We start from the raw sequence: 17,425 nt of genomic DNA on the forward strand, positions 1-17,425 counted from the left end.
TTAAAAAAATAAATTTTAAAAATACATCAAATTAAATGTTGTTGCTGTGTCACTTGTAATGGTGACAAGACATACCTAGAGAAGATATGTGCAGTTATTTCTTTCTTTTAAAAGAAAATCTTTAAATAAATATTGAGCATGCTATGGATTAAAGTGTGTAATTCCTCATACCCAAATGAACATTTATAACATCAGCATGGACACCTACATGTGCTCCAAGAAAAATGAAAGCTAACAACTTAACATTAATTCATTTAGGTATTATTCTTAGTAAAGGTGATAGTAAATAAAGAGTTCAAAGCATCAACTTGAGTGTGTTATGAGACGTTATAAGCAGTTATTTTCACTTACACTAATGTTATGAGGTTTGCAATCGCTATTAAATGACACTTTTCTCTTTTCAAGTGACTGTGATATTCGTTTGCCTCAATTTTGATTCACAGTCTCTACAGTTTTTAATCAAATTACTGTGTAATTTAACCATTTCTTTTTAAAAAGTCCAAAAAAATATACCTTACAATGTCACTCTTCATTCCAGCCCACATAATAATAGTATCCATTCCGTTTATGAGAATAGTATGCCAAAAACTGTGCCGTTCATGCAAATCTACCATTCATTCCTATGGGGAGTTCTGCAGAGCATGTTAGAGCGAGCAACCATAACCAGGGGGGCAGAGCTTAATGACGGGTCAATTGCGTTTTCTTAGTATAGTTAGTCTAACTCACCCCCTCGTGTGATAACAACTGCAAAGTTTTAGCATTTTCTACACCTCAATTGAGAACATGGTATGAACTTTTTTGACCCAATTTTACCAGCCACATTGATTTGTACATCCAGATGCAAAAACATTGGCTGTATCGATTCATATATATACATTATATAGTCTATTGGCAATCCATGTACAGTAAAATACAAACTGCTGGATTTAAACTCAGAGCCCATCCTGAGATGGCCTTTACAGGCCACTGACAGAGAAAACAATTAAAATCTACATATTGGGTGTTCTGTGAGAAGCCCTTGTGCTGTACTCATGAGGGACTGATGAACATCATTTTATTTAATCTGTTCTTTTAAATATAATCAAATATGTTCCTTCAAGGGTGCGTCTTTGTGTCTAAGCAACAACATCTTTTGTCAAATATCGCTGATGCCCTGTTCAGATCTGTCTCGGGCAACATGGGCAGCCACCCAGGCTGGCAACAGCACCAGCCATCTAATTTACAATCATCACCACCTATCTGCTATATTTCGATATTGCGTGAACCATGTCCTTCTCGTGTTAAATCCCTATCTGTCTTTTTGTTTGTGTCCTTTGTGTGTTGGCAGGTGATTGTTGGGCTGATGAGTTGATTGGCAGGTTTCCCAGTCTACTTAATGTGATCCCTCGCTGTAGGGGGTCTTATTCATCTCCGGGCTCCTCTAGACATGCATCAGCCTTGCCCAATACCTTATGATCTTTGCTTGAACAAAATGTAGAAAAAATTTCCTTTTTTTTCCAAACTATGTGATTGGCCTCAATCTATATTCGTTTCCCCCTCTTTCTTGTTGATAATTCCAGAACGGGGTTGTAACACTCCCAACTGCTGGGTTAAGCCAAAATGCACATATATTTTAGATTTTGGTTTTGCCAGCAATAGCAAGAATCTCATCCAATTTAATTGTGGTGGTCTACTTACTGCTCAGATGCTAAAAACCATATTGTGTCATGTGTTAGACATGATAGGCTACACTCAAATTTCAATTTGTGGGGATGGGTGTGTGTGGTGTGATTCTAAATGAGAAAGCCCCCAAAGTTGTTGACCGGGGGATTGGCTGCAGCCGCATTGTGCCCCACAAGATATCGCCCAGTGCTTGCTCTTGTGTTGTTAAAACTTTACTTATTGGATATATATCAATACATCCTAATAATTTAAGGTGCACTGTTGACGTTTGTGACAATTATGTTTTTTTTTTTAACCTCAAAAGTGAAACGTGAATTAAAACTGTTGTGCCTGATATGATATAGCATGTGTCAGGTGCTTCCACATAAAACTTAGTGGTGGTGATTTCACGCTCCTGCGCATCCTCGCTCAAGTCTCCTCAGGAAGCTTAATTTGTCCTCGGTGTATTTAGAAAAATGATACGTCCTTCATGATGGCAGACTTGTATTGGTTTCTGGGTCACAGACTTGAGGACGGAGGAGCGAGGAAAAGAGGAATCATTAAGTAGAGTATTGAGAAGCACCCTAGATCAACTCAAAATCAATTCAGCCACAAACAGACACACAACAGTGCCAGAGCCCTTCAAAGTTAAGCATTATATGACATAATGCGGTGGACTCATAGACATTCTGTGGGCAGTACTGTCGCAACACTTTCCTATGATAGAGCTGCAGAGGTTGTTAGCTCGGTAAATAAAAGAATCTCCGAGTCCAGATGGGACTTGTGATAGAAATCAAGTACTGTTCATCCTATGTAAGGTGCATTTTAATGACCACAGAAGCACACACAATCACAAAATACTTTTTTGTCTGCAAACACTTTTCATGGTGAGTTCAAAGTGGCAACTGACGCTGGCGTTGACACTCTGACGTGAATGCAGCTTCATGATTGCTATAGGAAAGCGAATAGCCAAAGTCTACTGGGAGATTAATAGTGTGGAGTATGAGATTTTAAGAGATATAATATAGAGATTCTAATGAATATGCTACCAATGGCGAAAGTCATTATTCAACATCCCACTTAGACTTTGAGAAACATTTAATGTTACTTTAATTGGTGCTATTTTAGTGCATTTCTATCTTATAATGTGGAAGGCTTTGTTTGGAAAATATTAATAAAGCATTAAATTGTATAATATTATTTTGTTTTCTTTCCAAATATAATTTGACATGAAATATATAGAGTTTCAAATTTCAGTACTTTCCAAATCTGTGATTGAGATTAACTATAAAAAAGGATGCAAATAAACGCATAAGGATGCAAATAAATGCATAAGGCAATAATAAATATTATTGATGAACAAAACATTGATTGTTTAAAATAATTTGTTGTTTAATAAATCATTATAAATGTATTCAAAACAATATGATTTCTAATGATGTAATTACGTTAAATGTATATAAACATTTCCAGCAAGGTAAATTACAAATGTTTATAAAGATACAAACAAATATAATAAAGTTACAACAAGCAGCACTATACGGTCACATTTCAGAACCTCGTACACGAACAGCAACTCTCTGAAGTAGCACGCGTTCTCGCACATTTATGTAAGTGCAGTTTTGGGAAATGCTCGTAAATAATAACGAACGTTCTTCAAATAAAATGCTCTGAACAACTAAGATTAATCGTTATTGGGAAACGAGGCCCTGATCAGTGCAGTGCATTACAGTTTTGCAGGGAGTCAACATTCAAAACACACTACATAACTATCTAATCCTTCACAGCAGTCAATTCAGTTCACCAAATCATACCCTCATATCAGACTAACCAGAAATAATGCTGTGCAACTGCTATTATTGCTAAATAATTACTGCTAAATATACACATATATTTAATGTATTCCAACTATGACTTGAACACAAATTCTTGCATTGAGAATCTCCGCAAATCTGTTGTAAATGTCATTACGTTCGCCTCTTTATCTATTGTAATCAGTGGTCGAAGTAGGGGAGGGGGGGGTGCATGCTGGCTGTGTTCGGAATACAATGTGAAAAATATTGCCTTTTGCAAAGCAACAGCACTATTCGTTGTAACATGTAGCTCCTTACTGGAAAAGCTGCACTATTGAAATACTGTCATGCAACAAAAAATTTGTGAAGCATCACTACTATTAGTTACCTAATACCCAACACAGAAAAATGTTTTGTGTGTTGGCAAAATGTATTAATTTATCTTTATTTAAATCATATTATATTTAAACTTACTGTGACAGGGTTGAAAAAAAAATTCGTTATATGGTTAGAGTTAACAATGTTGTTGCAAGTCTGCAAACCAAGAATGTTGGATTAGGGGTAATTGTAATTGCATCTGCAGCAACACAACAGCATATGTACACTGAAAGCACACACCCTCGTGTCTCAGGAGTGTATGATTGAGTCCTTGACAAGGTTTATCAGAGCTTCACGCTAATGTGTCCTTTACGCACTCATACTCGAGAGTCTAAAGCTGATTTGAGTATCTTCGTCACAGCATTCGACAACAAGACCTGCTGTGCAATGCTAATGCATGCTCAGAAAACATGCCAAAAACTGATCATACACGCATACATATACAAATGTAAATGTGCATAAACAGAATTGTTATTTAGTAACTAACTAAACGTAGTGATGATTTTCATTAGCGTGACAATATCTCAGCTGCTTATGTAGCATCACATACAATTTTTTCATTATTTTCCACACACAGCTTTACAGCTACTGTAAGTGAACCAAAGCAACAATCAAGCATCAAGTAGCAAATGGAAGTCTGATTAATTTTGATTCATTGAATCACTTGGTACTAGGGATGCACCGAAATTAAAATTCTGGGCCGAAACCGAAAATCCAGGATGTACTTGGCCGAAAACCGAAACCGAAATTAACTTTTTTTATTTTATTTAAAAAAATATAATTGTATTAATATTATACTTTTTCATTAATTTCATGAATTTAATGAATCTGAATTGAAAAACTACAAACCAATAAAATAAATCGCACTTTTATTGAAAGTAACACCAAAATTGGACAAAAAATATATCAAAACTATATTAAATATTATTCTTCATTCAGTTCTGTAAAAATCTAATTTTACAGATTTTATTAACAGTTATCCAAATAATGTAAAGTTTTAGAAAACTATTATATGCAAAACAACAGTCAACTTAGCTAGTATCTTTCAAAAGGCTAGCATCTTTCAAAAAGTTTAAATAGGCAACAGTAATTTTAATTATATATATATATATATATATATATATATAACTATATTATATAATTATATATATAGATAAGTGCTCTATTCTGTTTATGTAAACGTATGTACACTTTAAGAGAAAATTATTGCGCAAAACAACAGTGCAAAACAGCAGTAATTGAACTAAATCCAACTAAATCCAATCTCAACTGTAAACGACAGATGTATCCTCAAGTGAAGAACAAGTGTAATGTAATTGCTATACAAATCAAATTGGACCGTTTTCTATTTAAGTACAAGTGACAGGTTTCTCTTCAAGAACAAAAGTTGCTAAACTTTCTGACAGACTCTCCTGTCAGAAAGCATATCAAGAACATGAGATGCTGCACTGAACAGTCTCTCACTCTCTGTTCTGGTGCTTGGGCAGATATAAATACTGCGAGGATGTATATATTTTCTGCCTTTTTTCTCTTTCAGCCAAAAACCGAAAGTGCCATTTTTGGCCGAAAATTTTCGGCGGCCGAAATTTCGGTGCATCCCTACTTGGTACAGATGGTTTGTTTAATGAGTCTGTTAACTTTGTTTTTATTTTTTTATTTTGAGTTACTGCATGAAATGTCTGCAGCATTTATGTCTTCTTTTGCAGTTTCAAACAAATAAATTAACACCCCTCCCACACCTAGGTGGTTTCAGGTGAGTAAGCAACGTCAATGCAATCTAAAGAATAGAATGAAAAAAGTCCTTTCTTATTGAACCTTTCTTGGGGGGGTTCAATCCTCTTTTTGAGCATAGGACACAAAATGAAAAACTCAAATTTAAATGGTCATAACTCATGAATTCTTGAGAGTACAGACCTAAATTAAGACTCTTTTTAAAGAAGACACTTGGTGTTTATTGTGGAAGTGAAAGCCGTTAAAAAAAAAAAACAATAATAATAATAATAATAATTATTATTATTAAAAGTTATAGCAGTTTAAGTTTATTTAAATACAAATACACTGCACTACATTTTTGTTTACTTTTTATAAAATATATATTAAAAAAATATGATTCACCCTAAAGAATATGCCAGAAAAACAAAGCCTAACATAGTTGTGTGCAAAATTGTGAGTTTTAATATGAGCTATCAAAGTAACACTTTGTTTGGACACAGTACCATAAAATGGCCACAAGATGACAACAAAACTCCATTGGTGGAGTGTCCAAAGGAGTAAATAAATATATAAAGTATATGTAGTATATATATATTTTATTTTTTATTATTTGACACATAGGACTTTGATGTATGACAGTCAGAATAAATCAAAATACTATAATTTATTATGTATTATCCTATAAAAACAAATAGAGGAGCTCAGATATATTAGAAAGTGTCTTTGTGTATGAAAGATTCCAATAATCTATGAAAGAGGCCAGGAAATGACCCTGTGGAGCCAAATCCACTGTCCTGATATAAATTTGAGAATGATACTATAAAAGGATTACATTTATGAAGGCTTTATCAAAAGAAAGGACTAGGCGTTTGGGAAGGTGGGAATAATTTGATTTACAGTATGTGATATAAACAAAACTAATTAAAAAAAACACTCAAAACACAGTTTTGGCAAAACATTATATAAGATGTTTAATTTGAAACATTACACACAGGGTATAAATCAAATTACTTTTTAGAAAACCAAACCACAAACTATATACAACTATTTAAAACTTTTCAGTGCTAAACACTACAGATGATTCGCATCATGCCAGTGATTGAAGCAGTCTTGCCTACTAAAGGTAACAACTCCACAACAATTTAAGATTGTCTGATGCATAATCATGTCACAAATTAATACATTTCTGTTGCTATATCATTTCTATCAAAAAACAGTGGCCAAATATGGAAACTTAAGGCTCAGATCTTACCAACGACATATAGTTTATCAAGATTATAATAGGATTTGATTGTAAAATAGTGCAGTAAATATAAAAACACCAAATGGCCCACCAGTGGGCCAGTTACAGTTAACATGAAGTACTGTAGCTTTAATAGAGTTAGCAACTTTTTGTTACTGTATGTAGTTGTAGTATAGCATCCTACTTTCTCAAAAGTGTAGCTTGACTGTCGTTTAACTAATTTAAACAGTGCTAGCTTGTAGCTTGACAAAGTACAGTTTAGAATAGCTTCCCCAACACTGATATAAACACAAATGCATTCATTAGTGGTGGTGATTTTGATTAATTTCAGTGACTCGATTCTTTTGATTCCATTTAACAAAAGGATTAGTTCAGATTCGTTCATTGATTCTTTCACTGTCCATATCTTGAAGTTACGTCTTTGATCCTGCAGATGACGCCAAATGACCCTCTTTTAAGTAATTGCATTAAACCGAAAGCATTAATTCACGACAAGAACAAGTCTAATTATCTTTTTTTTAAATTCCACTAAGATTCTTTAGCAATGCTAAATGCCCGAAGAGCTGACTCCCCATGACTCATGCTCATATGGGCGCCAAAACGAAAATGCACCGTTCACACCTAGCTCATGCCCTCTCACGGAGAATATGTGAACCTGGCATAATTGTACGAAGGGACTTGATATGTAATTTATGTAACTGACACTCGTTATATTCACTTGCGATTTGTCAAAAATTATTGGCACAGGTTTGCAGCTCTTCACTGGTAGTGGTGAACCTGCAGCCAACCTTTGGCAACAATGGACAATTTGCCACTACTGGCTAACAGTTCTATGGTAAACATTTGGCAACAATAAGGAGTTCCACAAACACATTTACATTTGCGGCAAGTTTATTACAGGGCTTTGCCAGAATTGTCGATTTTTGTAAGGGATATTGCTTCAGTGTTCAGGAATATGCACACTTTGCATTGTGGAATTTAATCAAAATTGACGTTATCAAGAATGTCGACAATATATGACAGTGACATTTTTTGTTGATCATTATTTAGTAATTTGAACCTAATAATTACACAAATGCCTATTCTTTTAACATGCTCACATGGGAAATCGGCATGATGCTAGCGAATGTCCTGTTACCCTGACATTGACCCAATTCTGCCAAGTTACTGACAACCACCATCTCCCATCAGACATTTTTGCCTCAATTCAATTGTGTTTTCCAGTGGTTCAACTGATAGCGCATTGCATCAGCAGCGGAATGGCTTGGGTTCTCGTCCCGTGTAGACACCAGGAAACAAAATCCCTCTTCAGTGGGTTACATCCTTTACAACTAGTGTGGACATTTTACCCAGAAACTGGAGCTCACACGTACCTATACGTACAAAAACTAAGGCCAGTTTCTGCCACTGGGGACAGTTCTTGAAAATTTGGTAAGCACAAACCAAGTTTAGATGAAGACGTTTCGACCTAATGTCGCCACATTCACAGTAAACTAAACTGAACTGAATGTGTTAGCATCCTAACACCAATAAAAATATGTTTTTTCTTAAAGGGGTCATTACATGAGAAATAAAACTGTCCTTGATCTTTTGGCATACAAGATGTCATTGTACTACAAAAACATACTGTAAGTTTTAGAACGAAAAACTTCCTCCTTAATAGAAAAAGAGCATTTATATAAACCAAGCTGCAATAAAGGCTCATTTGGAATTTGTGGAACTTGTGACGTCACACTGACCAAATACTTCTGCATATGCAATCACTGTTTTACCGTCATTGTACCCTTTGGCCCCACCCACTGGTGCCCAGAGTCAGTCACACAGTTGAAGTGGAGAGAAATGGGGCCTGTCATGGGAGATTCATCCTAAATGGGCTTACACAGGACACCTTCATGTGCCTGTCTGGATTTAAATGTTTTTTTCTGCATATATATGCACAGACAGACGTCTTTGACCACTTGATACATATCTCTGGCCACTTTTAAAAGACGCAGTGTCAAGTTACAACTCTGACGAGGAGAAGCTCTCTGTCATGGATACATTATTTCACCCATATGCGCTATTTTTAGTTGTTGGTGTATGAAAACACGAAGGAATGATACTGGAAACTGTCTTCAGTGTAATTTAGAGTGAATTGTATGTCCGGCTCATACCAATATGATTCAATCTTTGCAAAGGAACTGTTATTGAAGGATGGAGCAGTTAAAACACTTGGACGCGATCGCAAAAACTGTGAGTAAACTGTTTAATTCATGAATATTTTCATATGTCATGACTGTGTGGTAGTTTATAGTGCTGACATCCTGCTTACCGGCGCGTCCATTGACGCTTCGCGACACAGCCGCTTGAGGCTGTCTACACCGGGTGCATTGACACAAACATTTTAAACCATTTATTTGTGTTGTGCTGTAAACAGATATTAAAACACACCGCGTGAAGCACAAAATGGAAAGAAGCGCAACGTGATGCACCGCAACATACTCTTCCATAGTAGACAGCATCATTGATTATAATAGTTTCTATTGCTTTTGATGCAACTCTCTGTAGACAGTGTGAGAGTGTTAACAGTTGTGCTTGAGATAATATATTTTTAATATATTCATTTAATATATTTGGATGCAATGTGTTGGAGCATTTTGGGCAGAGTGCCAAAAACAGGGTGGAATATGATCATTTATTACTAAATTTATCTGATTTAATGCACAAAAAACAACCCTTTACTAACATTATTAAAATGAATTAGTTTTTTATTAGATTATTTTTATTAGATGCTATTTTTCTCATTACATTTAAAGAAACATGTCACCGAGCTTGTCCCAATGCATTACCTTCTCTGCGAAGGATATATGCGATGCAATTGCATTTGATTTTGGCCAAAATATGGTCATTAAAAAGGCTGAAAATGCTGCCTACATATTGTGTGCCAGTTATAGCCTAAAATGCTATTTAGGTTCTGAAACAATGCCATAGTTTGTGTCAATGTAGGTAACCTACATTGCAAACTTCGCCATTATATTTGTCATTGTACCATTAAACTGTGTGAGAGCTGGTTTCTGTGAGGTGCTGCATTATGCAGTCATAAATTCCCAGCAGGCCGTTTTGAAAGCTCATGATAGATGAATGTGACTGCAGGGTCTGATGCTACACACTGAGCTAATCATCTTACCACGAGCTGTTTGTCTCTCAACCCTAATACAATAACAACGGGAAGTGACTGATTTGTCCTCTTCAATGTTTGGAAACTTGAGCATAGAGTGAACTGCTTTGCATTGAGTGAAGTTCGGTCCAGCAAATGCAATCAGGTTTAGCTTCATGTGTGGATGTACTCCCTTAGCTATTTAAGCCAGTCAGCCTACAGCAGAAACTACTGTACATTACTTTTAACTAAAGCTGTTGATTTAACGCATTACTTCATGAAATATTTTTTTTTTTAACACAATTAATGTTAAAAAAACACAATGAATCACATCATAATAAAGGAATTTTCCTACTAACTGAGCAATTGAAGCTTTAAATTCCACCATGTTTGTTTTTTCTAGTCTATGTTAGCAGGGGCAGTAAGTGCAGCTCCAGCAGTACAGGCAACAAACTGACAGCTGAGCAAAGTCAGATGAATGAAGCAGAGTGAAGGGGGCTCGAAATGCATTCTTTTTAAGTTTCAAACTACTTTTAACTTAAAGTGTCTTAAAAACAAGAACACGATGCAACCACAGTAAGACACTCCTAAAGCTTCCATTTCTAATGCATGTTTCCAGATGAAACACAAGAACACGTCAAATGGGTCGCTGTGGACTGTAGGCTAGTGATAGGCTTATGTTCAATGATAAGTAAATAAACTGAACAATGACTACTAAAGCCACTTTTTGGATAGTCTAATCCAGTATCGCCGCTCCCTATAAACAGACTACGCAGTCTGCGTAGGGCACCAACTCCCAAGGGGGGCGCCATCTTACTCTAGGAGGGAACCAGAAAGTCCACCGGCTGCCCTTACTCGCACGTTATACGTTATTCAAGGACCCAAATACAGTTTGTGGAACACAGATGATCGATTTGCGCTCATATCACGCGATTTACAAATAAGGTACAAATTGGTGTCCCATTACTTTTTTAAAGCAATAAACATACAAATGTTATGTTTTTGAAAGCGAGAACTATATATAAAATAAACTATTATAAAACATAAAATTAATATAGCATGCTCAAGCTCATCAATGTTGAAAAATTATCAAATATGTATCTTAATTTATGGGAAATGTACGTTTATACCACATTTAGTCAAAAATTAGCTAGCCCCCTTCTAAGTGATAGCTAAATATGAGCATAATTTGCAACCCTGCTACTTTCAACCTTGTTACCAATTCTGGTTTTCTTCTTCTTCCTCTCCAATAGGAGTCTATGGCAACCCTATAGGGAAATTATGAAATGCAGCACATCCAGACACAATATGGGGTCTCTAATACAAATTCTATAACGCAAAAAAATATTTCCTTTATTAAAACCACAATTTGGCCACCAATTTGGATTTTGACTATTATCGTTTTTTCCCCCATTAACATTCTTTTAAACTTCATCCGATTTGCCTAAAACGTGGCTCAAAATGATCTTTAGACCAAGCCTCACAGAAATAATGATACAGAAATTAGATTTTATTTTTTTTTTTGGCCTTTTTTGAAAAGTTACAGCAAAGCAAAGTTAAACAAGGTCAACGTGCAACAGGAAGTGAGGCTGTATCTGCAACACTTTGTCCTATCATAAAAAACTTTATATGGTTTATTAGGATCATGACCTGAGGGTACATGCAAAAGTTTGGTGACAGCGCCACCTACGGGTCAAGAAGTCTCAAAAATTGCTGTTTTGGCTGTAACTTTTGAACCATATGTCATGAGGTAAGTATCTATGCCGATACCATTTTTTTTCCTCCCAAAATTGGCCATATTGACTCTTGGCCATTTTGAATTTCATTAAAAAATGTATGTATCTTTTGAATGCCTTGCCAGATTTGAAAGAAAATGTGTATGTTTCATTTATTTTAATGTCCTGAGGGGATCTGAACAGTCTGGATACAGTGCCACCTATAGTTCAAAAGATAACTTTCCAAAACCTTTGTGTGCTCATGTTACCTTGGGATATTGTCTATGCCATCAGAGTGGCTCAGTGTGTAAAGCTGTGGACTACATTTCCGAAGGTTGGATGTTTGAGTCCTGCCTAGACAGGTCTTACAGTTGAATTGCTATTGTACAGGTGGTCTTTGCATTGTGCTTACGGAATATTTGCAGGGATTGTCTCTGATCTGCGTGCAGGTATTCTTATTCTTCTTCCTCATAATTTCCAATAGAAGATTATGTCAGCACTTTTTTATGGAAAATTATAACGTTTGGCTCACTGATATGGTATGAATATTCGCCAGACCAAGTTTGGGGTCTCCAGGCCAAACTCTATAGTGCCAGCAAAAGCAAAATTCTTGCTCTGATTACTCGCTTAATTGTAATCAGCTCCTTACATCAAAACTCCACACAGCCTACCACACTGGCTGCAATATAGGAAAAACAAAGTTAATCTGTGTTTAGCTACTCAACCTACAACTGGCTCAGATAATTTCAGACCATACTGCACAGATATGACAAAAAAAGAATTTAGACGTTCAGCTTTTTGAAAAGTTACACCACTAAAAGAAATGGTTATGGTGACTGCTGTGCTTTACTTTGTTACTGGTTTGTCCCTTTGGCAGCTGTCAACCCTGTGGCCGTGTTAAAAAGTGGAAAGTGTGCAGAAATGTGTAATGGAGAGGTACAAGTTCGATCCTGACCTGGGGCAACTTGCCAAGTGTTGTTGGTTTCCTTTGCCTGTCATAGTCTATGTGCTTAGTGTGGTGCAATGCTGTCATTTCGGTGCTTAGTCCCGTAGTTGCTGCTTGTAGCAATATTTAATATTATATAATACATTTTATCTAACTTGTCTGTATGTTATGAAATCACACAAATCAAGATTTTAAACATCTGTATATGTTAAGGCCAAAGTTTATTTCAGTTGTCCACGTCGTTGATCACTCCGCCACAGTATGCATGATGCAAATTGACCGCGCGCCACCCAGATGTTATTGACCCGCGGACACGGTCCTCTTCTGTGTGCCTAGCCAGTGCATGCACCGGCCATTGACTTTACTTGTAGGGTATCACACACCATAGCAGTATGGATGCGTCAAACAAGTTCAGTTTTGCTCACTGTCAGAAAAGTATACTTTGGAAGGCAACTTGGTTGGCAAGGCACGATCCAATCGGGAACGCAGAAAAATTACGTTCCTTCGGTTAGAAAATTATGAAATCACACAAATTAAGGTTTTTAACAACTGGATATGTCCCAAAATTTGGTAACTATTGAAATTAGTATTATGCTACAACTGAAAACAAAACTCCAAAATGTAGGCATAATATTTAGACCAATGTGACCAACATTTACTTTGTTGAAAACAATAGATTTTTATTTTTTCTAATTAATTAAATGGCCTTGACTGGACTCTATTGTTTCCATCTCTGTCCTGTCACACAGGGCTTTATGGAGTTTTCTTATTTTCCTTCATGTTCTCTTTAAACTGTGCAAAAGCTTTTTTCTGCCTTTCATCCTTTATTTTTTTAAGAGTAAGCAAAGGCAGCAGCACATTTGGGCACAGACGGCCTGTATAGTGCTGTGTAGTTTGTTGTATCAAGGATTTGTTTCACAGTGTCCCAGAATGCTGCTGCAATTCTCATTTCAGAACACAAATATACTTCTGTTCTTCCACTTAATTTGTATATAAACATATCAGCAGCTAAGGTGCCACAGTGAGAATAAAATACATCACAGTGAGCCACGGACAGCTTTGTAAATGTTGTAATCTCATTAAAAGGGCAGTGGGCATTCAGAAGCCAACACACACAGAATAATGACTCCATATTACATGCCATTTATTTACTCTGCGAGAAGCCCAGTTTCCAAAGTGCTTTTTTTGTATGAAATTTAACAAATATGAAATTGAATTGAAAATACTGTTCCAGCTAATCGTAGCAAATATTTGTTTCAAATAAAAGCTGTGTGTCCAGACAGTTTCTAAGGCCATGCTTATGGTCTGTAAGTCAGTACTACTGGAAATGTAGTCTTTCCACAGTCTGTTTATTGATCATCTAATGCATAATATGAAAAAAAAATGGCAAAAACTTTCTCATTCTGGCAAACTCTAATCTAATTGTCTAGCTTTAAGATGCTTCTGGGAGTCAAGGTTAATACCAGTCAAACTGGAAACGTCTTGGTTACTGTTGTATCCTCCGATCCCTGATGGAGGGAACGAGACATTGTGACACTGTATTGACACTAGGGGTCGCTCTTGGAAGCCCCAAACATCTCAGATCTTTGAGAAAAAGCCAACATGAATTGGCGAGTGGAATTTGCTGGCCACTCTCCCGGACATATGGATATAAAAGGAGCTGGCTCGCAACCACTCATTCAGGTTATGCATTGAGGAGCCGAGACAGGGTCCCGGACACTTCAGCAGGTAGTACAGAGTTGTGGCAAGAGGGACACAACGTCTCGTTCCCTCCATCAGGGAACGGAGGTTACAACAGCATTCAAGATGTTCCCTGGCTGTCACTCACTCAAAGTTGTGTTGATGTAGTGACAGCAGGGGTACTGTATTTATTCTCTTAGGTGTTGAAGTGCCTAGGGGCGTACTCTGCATCAATCATACAGAGAGATAGAAAGCCACTGAAATGTGGCGTATATCCAACAGCATACACTCTTCTTTCTGTGAGGTGAACGAAACGGCAGTGGAACTCGCTGCTCAACACCACTCAGCTCCGAAGAAAAAATCTGAATGAGTGGTTGCGAGCCAGCTCCTTTTATACCCGTATGTCCGGGGGAGTGGCATGCAAAGTCCACTCAACAATTCACATTGTTCTTTTCTCAAAGATTAGAGGTATTTGGGGTTCCCTAGAGCGACCCCTAGTGTCACTACATCGACACAACGTCGAGTGAGTGACAGATAAGGAACCAAGTTTTGTACCATTATCCTACAATTATTCTCCACCATAAAACACACAGGTGTATGTCATCTACTGTATTTTACAACGCCTTTGAATGTGGCTCATCCTTTCAATATTACCATAATTTTGCTTTTTGAGTCTTTTGCTGTTGTGTGTTGCAACAGTTAACAATGTTGTGTTAAAGCTGTTGCACTGATGCCAGATTTGTATTCTCTTTTGGTTTGTGAGAATTAATAATAATAATAATAAAATAATAAGAATAAGTAAATAATAAAATAAGAATAATAATCAAAATAAGAAAAATGAAACCTTTGAAAAAGTATATATTTAATACATTATCCAAAAATCGTCCTCAATACCACATATGTTTTTCCCTTTGAATTTACAGTAAAAATAACTATATTTAGATATACCATTACTGTGGCAAAAATGTGTAAAATAAGATTTTGGTCATAACATTCACCACGTGTTGAATCATCTTGCATGTTGCATTATGTTTGTTTCAACTGTGCAGTGTACAAAACAATCATATAAGCATATCGATCTCAATATCTGCATCTGTGAATTTGGTCAAGTGTAAGTAAAAATGTAATTTTAGATTGAAAATGCTATTTCTAAATGTTTTTTGTTTAAGCAATTACTTCCTGGATTTCATAGGACCAGAACCCTTATCTCTGAGGTTGTTTGAGCAACGTGCTATCATAACCCATACTTGTCCCATATTTAAACACTCAAAATGCTAAATACTTCCCATATTGAAAGCATCATGTCACGTACTGAAGTATTAAAATGCTCACCCTAACAAAAAGCAAGAGAAATGTTCTGCTTTGTGGCAAACTTGCACACTAATCAGTAAGGTTTAAAAAAATCTGTTTTGTTTGCGTTTATGCATTTTTGAAAGTCTATGTTTTCAGTGGAGGAAAATGTTGTTCCAGTGTGGATGATGGAAGTAATGTAGAAATAAATATTTAATTAAAAAACATATTAGTGTGGACATGACCTGGTCGGGAATGGAAACATTTAACGTATTACTCTTAATTATTGTGACATGGTACAGTCTTTGTTCATCTTAAAGACGATGTCATGAATTTGGATCGTGAATTCTGTTGAGAGTTCAGCGTCAGACAACTACAAACAAGAAAAAAAAATCACTGGCAGGATTGATCTTCTTTTCTGATGGGAGTTAGGTAGTGTGTCATTTTTTAACTGTCCCATGTGTAAAATGATGTATGGAAATTGCGCAAAGGAAGTGAATATTACCTTTGCTCCGGCGACGGCCCCTGTGCTCTGTGTAGAACTTCAGTTGAGTGTTGTCAGTCATTTCTGATCCAGAATCTCCCTGACGACCAAACACACCTCCAACTTCATACAGAGACAAAGAGAGAGAGATAGAGAGATTTATTGCAAAAGAAAATCTTTCTTTCAAGTGTCCCTGATGTGTCATGCATAAAATCTGATTTTTAAATTTTCTGAAGATGATGTGAGTGATGCTTGCCTGCGCAAAACCTCACTATCCACAACACTAAATGCTATAGCTAGTGTTGTGGGGGGTTTCCTGAGTGTTTCTATGCAATTTTGTAGCATGTTGCTTTAGCTTTTATGGTTGCTATGGTGTTCTTGTGACTACAAAGGCTAAAAGTTATGTTGCTTTTTTATTTACTGAAACTCCAATCATCATCAAGTATTTTTGACACAAATGTACACGTGTGAGCTCCAAGTTCCAGGAGAAATGTCCACAGAGTAGTGTCAACATGGAGTTGTATTTTTAGAAGTATATGATGTAATGCAGTTAACAGGAATGCATATTTTATGAACACTGCACCCTAACCCAAACCCAACCCCAACCCTACACCTAACCCTCAGTGGGGTAAAATTACATTTTAAAGTAAAAATGCAAACTCTGAATTGCTCTTGTCATTGTTGAAATTACTTTCTGGTTCCAACGGGACCAGGACCTGTCTCGGAGGTTGCACAAGTAGTTTCAAACTAGGAACTACAGAGATTATATAATAACAAGTGTTATGAATATATATATATATATATATATATATATATATATATATATATATATATACACACACATACATACATACACACACAACTTAAATATCACATTGACATAAGTAATCAGACCCTTAACTCAGTACTTAGTTGAAGCACCTTTGGCAACAATTACAGCCTCAAGTCTTTTTTGGGTATGATGCGACAAGCTTTACACATGGATTTGGGGGTTTTCTGCCATTTTTCTCTGTAGATCCTCTCAAGCTCTGTCAGGTTGGATGGGGACCGTCGGTAGACAGCCATTTTCAGGTCTCTCTAGAGATGTTCATTTGGGTTCAAATCCAGGCTCTAGCTTGGACACTCAAGGACTCACAGAGTTGTCCCTAAGCCACATTGCATTGTCTTGGGTTTTGACAATCTGGTTCTTGGTCACCTCTCTTAACATTCTCCCATGATTGCTCAGTTTGTCCGGGCTGCCAGCTCTAGGAAAAGTCCTGGTTGTTCCAAACTTCTTCCATTTAACAATTATGTAGGCCATTGTGCTCTTGGAAACCTTCAATGCAGCCAATTTTTGTAGCCATCCTCAGATCTGTGCCTCGACACATTTCTGTGTTTGAGTTCTGCAGGCAGTTCCTTCGACTTCA

The 17,425-nt window shown here is 36.5% G+C and overlaps 1 protein-coding gene across 1 annotated transcript in view; it reads right to left on the reverse strand.

Annotated features, from left to right (window-relative positions):
- LOC127633152 (astrotactin-2-like) overlaps nucleotides 1-17,425 on the reverse strand; it is an 875,437-nt gene that overhangs the window by 502,954 nt on the left and 355,058 nt on the right. The window contains exon 5 of the mRNA XM_052112037.1: nucleotides 16,041-16,142. Within this exon, the coding sequence (XP_051967997.1) occupies nucleotides 16,041-16,142 (102 nt within the window). The remainder of the gene's footprint in view (nucleotides 1-16,040; nucleotides 16,143-17,425) is intronic.

Source organism: Xyrauchen texanus, chromosome 3 (genome assembly GCF_025860055.1).
Source record: "Xyrauchen texanus isolate HMW12.3.18 chromosome 3, RBS_HiC_50CHRs, whole genome shotgun sequence".
Taxonomy (NCBI): Eukaryota; Metazoa; Chordata; class Actinopteri; order Cypriniformes; family Catostomidae; genus Xyrauchen; species Xyrauchen texanus.